We start from the raw sequence: 6,254 nt of genomic DNA on the forward strand, positions 1-6,254 counted from the left end.
TTCTTTTCTTTCTTTTCTTTCTTTTCTTTCTTTTCTTTCTTTTCTTTCTTTCTCTTCCTTCCTTCCTTCCTTCCTTCCTTCCTTCCTTCCTTCCTTCCTTCAATTTTTAATGCTTTATTTATTTATGTTTATGAGCACACTGTAGCTGTCTTCAGACATACCAGAAGAAGGTATCCAGCCAGAAGAGGGGCTCCAGGGATCTAACCTGGGTGCTCAGGCTTAGGTGGCATCGAGTACCTGAACCTCCAGCCCAGTGGGTTTTTTTTTTTAAGATTTATTTTTTATTTATATCATTACACTGCAGCTGTCTTCAGACACACACTAGAAGAGGGCATCAGATCCTATTACAGATGGTTGTGAGCCACATAAAATAAATAAATAAATCTTACAAAACAAACAAACAAACAAACAAAAAACAAAGGGGCTGGTGAGATGGCTCAGTGGGTAAGAGCACCCGACTGCTCTTCCAAAGGTCCAGAGTTCAAATCCCAGCAACCACATGATGGCTCACAACCACCCGAAATGAGATCTGACGCCCTCTTCTGGTGTGTCTGAAGACAGCTACAGTATACTTACATATAATAAATAAATAAGTTTAAAAAAACAAAAACAAAAAACCCACAAAAACCTGACTATCCAGCATTCAGAAATAGAAGCCATCATTCAAAGTGAAGATCACCAGATGGGGAGTGCGGGAGACAGTGTCTGTGAAATAAGGGCGTCCCCCTGGATGGGGTAGTCCTGTTCCTGTCTTTGTTTTACCCTCTACATGCACATGACTGATAAGCCTAATGAGACTGGCATGGAGTTTTGTTTCGTGTATGTGATAGACTATTTCATATTAAATGTGTCCCTTTGCATTTCTAGTTTTTGCTTCTACCCTCATCTGCTTTTTTTCATGTAAACTCTATATGAGCGAGAGCTTTTTAACTTCAGCATAGTGTAAAATATCAAAGCAACATGCCCATGCTTCTCATTTGCTGGGACTAGAATATTGGATAACCAGCAGGTGTCTGGCCTTTCCCAGGCGGTTATGTTAGACGGTTATGGCAGCCATCGTCCCTGCCTGCTCTGCTTTAGCAGGGCGAAGGCCAGAGACCTGATTACTTAGAATCTGCTTAGTCATCACTTCTGCTCTTACTTGGAATATTTGTGTTACATCTGATAAGTTTTGTTTTGTTTTGTTTGTTTTGTTTTTATTTATTATATGTTAAGTACACTGAAGCTGTCTTCAGACATCCCAGAAGAGGGCATCAGATCTCATTACGGATGGTTGTGAGCCATCATGTGGTTGCTGGGATTTGAACTCACGACCTTTAGAAGAGCAGTCGGGGCTCTTAAAGGCTGAGCCATCTCTCCAGCCCGTTTTGTTTTGTTTTGATGGTTTTTTTTGAGACAGGGTCTCTCTGTGTAGCCCTGGCTGTCCTGGAACTCACTTTGTAGACCAGGCTGGCCTCGAACTCAGAAATCCACCTGCCTCTGCCTCCCAAGTGCTGGGATTAAAGGCGTGCACCACCACGCCCGGCTGATGGGTTGTTCTTATGTGTATCATTCAATTCGCTTTGTGGAGTCAGAGCAAGTCACAGTCCTTTCTGTCCAAAGAGCTCCATCCTGTTTCTTGGTAAGCAGCTCTCTTATTCCTAGCCATGCTGTTTCTACCATTTAAGTTAATTAGACTGTTTTTAGTGTTCACTTCAGCAGCTCTCTCTGTTTTAACCATCACACATTCGCCTTAGGTGCAGTCCTGTGAGTCACTGTGTGTCTGACTTGTGAGTGTGTTTTGGAGATGTGTGTCTTGTTCTTTTTCAGAGCTGTCACTAGGTGATACGTTGGGGTCTGTTTGTTTCACTTGTGTGTTTCATAATATTTTTTCCTAATACTGTCGACTTTGAGCGGCTCACTGCTTAGATTCACGTTTACTCTTGCCTTTCTGCTGCCCAAGGAAAGAGGCTCATGAGGTACCAGTGTACCTGCTCCAGAAGATGCCTCTGCAATAACTCTTTCCAGCAGCCTACCTTGATGGTGACTTCTTCATCCCTGTCTTACAGGCCAAACTTCCAGATCTGCAACCATTTCCTTCTCCAGATGGTGATACTGTGACTCAGCATGAGGAGCTTGTCTGGATGCCTGGAGTCAGTGACTGTGACCTCCTCATGTACTTGAGGGCAGCAAGGTAATGGGAAATTAGCCCCAATGTTTCTGAATTAGGATACCCAGACTGATGGGTGTCTGTAAAATCTCTCCTTTCCCTCCATTTAGGTAGTGGGCCTTTTCTCTCTGAGAAGTGCTCTCTGCGCTAGTGAGCCTTCCTACCTGACACAAATAGCTTTCCTCTTTTTGTATTTGCTACACATAAGACTGAGCAATCCTCAGAAGGAGCCTCTTCAGCCATACATGTGATTATCAGCACCCTCACTACAGTTCAGAGTTGTTTACCTCACTTGACAGTTCCATTCTGAGTTTCTGTTCTCGTCATTAGTGTTTGACCCCAGCTTGACATTTGTGTGACTTCCCTACACAGGAACATTTATCTGTGATTATCCTATAGAACTTGCATACATGCAAATGACAGAGAGGAGAAGAGAAATGTGAGTCCCTTCATGCCGTAGTGCAGGCAGCGCCTACCTTTGTAGTGATTTGGGGTACTCCCTGCAGCCTCATCAGTGTTCAGTAGCAAAAACTGAAGTGCATAGCTTGGGCTTGGGGCCGCTGATCCATCTTGGCTGTGTGCAGTCCACAGTGCTGCACAGTGGTGCAGAGAGGAGGCGGTGTAAATGAAGTAGGTGGCTGCCCATTCTTGTCTCTTCGCTGTTAGTTCATTGAAAGGCAGTTGGTGTGTAGATGAGAATTAATTTCACCTATTTTCCAGGGACTTCAAAGTTTTAAATTAATGCTGAGTAATAGTACATATGGGTGCTTTGAAAATATCACAATCAGTGGAGTACTGTGAGAAACAGGTGTTTCATGTGCATAGGTTTGAAACCTAAGTATGCACGAGAGAAAGAACATGGACCCGACAAGAGTCACACTTTTGTCCCTAGGGAGGAAGGGTTAGACTCTTGGCCAGGCTGAAGACTGACCTAATGTACATGCATTAATGGAATCTTCCAGAAAATGTACCTGCAAAGAAAGGATTAAAAATCATCGTGTATTCGGATATTGATGTGTGCTGATCAAGGAAATTCCATTCTTTTCCCCAAAGGAGCATGGCAGCATTTGCAGGGATGTGTGATGGAGGCTCCACAGAGGATGGCTGTGTCGCAGCATCTCGGGATGACACCACTCTCAATGCCCTGAACACAGTAAGTCTCCAGATGTCACTTTAGAGAGCACAAGAGAAACGTGCAGCAAGGTGTGGCAGAGCTATAGGGTACTGTGGTGTTGCCAGGAAACAAATGATGCTGGTTCTGCAGTTCAGAGTGCTTGTTGTGCTTACACATGAGCTGACTTTGAAAATCCCTCCTGCAACCTCCTCCCCCATGACATACCTCATATACATAACTTACATATAAAGACAAGTTACATAAATAGACTTAATTCAAGATGAACAGAAGCATTGTGGAGGCTGGTGAGGTGGCTCAGCACTTAAGAGCACTGATGCTCTTGCAGAGAAGCTGTGCTTAGTTCCCAGCACAGCGTGGCTTCTTACAGCTGCCCATAACCTTAGTTCCAGGAGGAGCCAAAGCCCCTCCTCTGATCTGACATGACATCTATGTGCTCCTGCATACACATGGTATACATTCATACACTTGGGTTGCATGTACACACACACACACACACTCTTACCAAAAAAAAAAAAAAACCCAAAAAAACCAAAAAATATTGTAACCTAGCCACTGGTCCCTGAGATCGTAGGGAAAGGAATTATAACTCCAGGTCTGTATCTTAATCTGTCTGACCCCTGGGATTGCGAGATGCTTCAAATGAGTTCCTTGTAATAACTGTCTTTACTGAAATCTCGTTCATTTGGGTCCTGGGTACACAGATGATCTTAGGTTATCTTCACAATGCCCACTAAAGGAGATTCTGCTATTGTTACCTTAAAAAATAAAATAAGCCAAGTGTAGTGGCAGACAGCAACAGTGGGAGGTGGAGGCAGAGGAAGGCAGATCTCTAAGTTAGAGGGCAGCCTGATCTACACAAACCAAGTCCCAAGACAGCCGTGGTTACACAGAGAAACCCTGCCACAACAACAAACAAACATTTATTTATTTTGTGAGGAAGGAACAACATGCCACTTTTGGAGTTGTGGAGGTCAGAGAACATCCTACAGGAGTCATTTCTCTACTTCTACCATGTAGTTTCTGGGATTAAGAACTCAGATTGGCAGGTCGTGGTGCCGCTTTCCTTTAATCTTGGCACTGAGGAGGCAGAGGCAGGCGGATCTCAAGTCTGAGACCAGCCTGGTCTACAGACAGTCTGGCTACACAGAGAAACCCTATTTCTGAAAAACTAAATAACACACACCACACACATACCACCACCAAAAACCACAGATTTTTGGCTTGGTGGCACGTTCTCTTAGCTGTATTCCCTGAGCAGACATTGAATGCTATCCATAGTGGTGTTACTCACCTTTTGTTTTTTTGGTTTTGCGAGACAGGGTTTCTCTGCAGCCCTGGCTGTCCTGGAACTCACTCTGTAGACCAGGCTGGCCTCGAACTCAGAAATTCACCTGCTTCTGCCTCCTGAGTGCTGGGATTAAAGGTGTGCGCCACCACGCCCGGCTCACCTTTTGTTTTTAAAGAATTATTTATTTATTTATTTTATGTGTAGGTGTACACAGTAGCTGTCTTCAGACACACCAGAAGAGGGCATCAGATCCCATTACAGATGGTTGTGAGCTACCATGTGGTGGCTGGGATTTGAACTCAGGACCTCTGGAAGAGCAGTCAGTGCTCTTAACCTCTGAGCCATATCTCTAGCCCTAGGGGTTTTTGTTTGTTTGTTTGTTTGTTTTTATTAAAGACTTATGAAATAATTTTGCTTTCATGATTATACTTATGGTTTAAGATTTGAATTCTGAAGCTAGAAATGTGATTAATGTCCCCTCCTGGCATGTTTGAGGTCTCACTCCTAGCCCTCAGGATTCTCCTAAGTATGGGTTACTGAGTAGTTCTGGTAGCTTTCTGCTTTGTGAGGAGTGGTGTGGGGAGCATGGCAGCCTGCAGGCAGACATAGTGCTGGAGGAGGAGCTCAGAGTTATATATATATTTTATGCATGAGATTATATTGTAGCTGTGTTCAGACACACCAGAAGAGGGCATCAGCTCCCATTATAGATGGTTGTGAGCCACCATGTGGTTGCTGGGAATTGAGCTCAGAACCTCTGGAAAAGCAGTCTTAATTGCTCTTAATTGCTGAGCCATCTCTCCAGCCCTCAAGTTCTATATCTTGATCTGCAGGCAACAGGAGCCTGTGTCACACTGGGTGTAACTTGAGTTACACCAGCTCAAAAGTGACTCCTCCAACAAGGCCATGCCTACATCTCCTAATGGTGCCACTGCCTCTGGGCCAAGCATTTAAACACAGGAGTCTATGTGTACCATTCCTATTCAAACCAGCACACAAAGTTTCTCCCTGTAACCCTAACTGTCCTGGAACTTCCTCTGTAGAGCAAGCTGGCCTTGAACTCGGAGATCACCTGCCTTTGCCTCTACTTCCAGTGCGGGCAGTTAATACATGTTTCTTATCTGTGCTTCCTCACATTCTCCTGGAATTTTAGAGAGCTTAATACTGAGTCATGAAAGACTCAGTGTTGATGTTCTTGGTTGGTCGTTTTGTAGCTGATGAGGTCATCACACAGTGGCTGTCCTGTTTTGATAGGCTGAGAGACATTGCCTTCAAATGGTAATCAGCTATTCATTAATAGAATTAATCTTTCTCAGTCCTGTTATCTCAGTTCATTTGTTAATATTTTGCCTGTTTGTTTGTAGTTTTTCAAGATCTGGTTTCTCTGTGTAGCCCTGCCTGTCCTAGAACTCCGATCTGTAGACAAGGCTGCCACCTGTCTCTGCCTCCTGAGTGCTGAAATACCCCACCACTGCCCACTTCTGTTAATATTTTCCTTAAAGAACTTTGTATATGGGTCCTTGATGGGGTGTTGACGGATAGTTTTCATTTTTGTGTAATTAGTGAATCTTTAAAAGTTTTTCAGCCGGGCGTGGTGGCGCATGCCTTTAATCCCAGCACTCGGGAGGCAGAGGCAGGCGGATTTCTGAGTTCGAGGCCAGCCTGGTCTACAAAGTGAGTTC

At 44.2% G+C, this 6,254-nt stretch overlaps 1 protein-coding gene across 12 annotated transcripts in view; it reads left to right on the top strand.

Annotated features, from left to right (window-relative positions):
* Rere (arginine-glutamic acid dipeptide repeats) overlaps window positions 1–6,254 on the top strand; it is a 342,546-nt gene that overhangs the window by 227,437 nt on the left and 108,855 nt on the right. For all 12 annotated transcript variants that reach the window (XM_029475940.1, XM_021161463.2, XM_029475947.1 and 9 more), the window contains 2 exons: window positions 2,049–2,173; window positions 3,203–3,302. In XM_029475940.1, coding sequence (XP_029331800.1) covers window positions 2,049–2,173; window positions 3,203–3,302 — 225 coding nt within the window. The remainder of the gene's footprint in view (window positions 1–2,048; window positions 2,174–3,202; window positions 3,303–6,254) is intronic.

The sequence above is a fragment of the Mus caroli genome, chromosome 4 (assembly GCF_900094665.2).
Source record: "Mus caroli chromosome 4, CAROLI_EIJ_v1.1, whole genome shotgun sequence".
Lineage (NCBI taxonomy): Eukaryota > Metazoa > Chordata > Mammalia > Rodentia > Muridae > Mus > Mus caroli.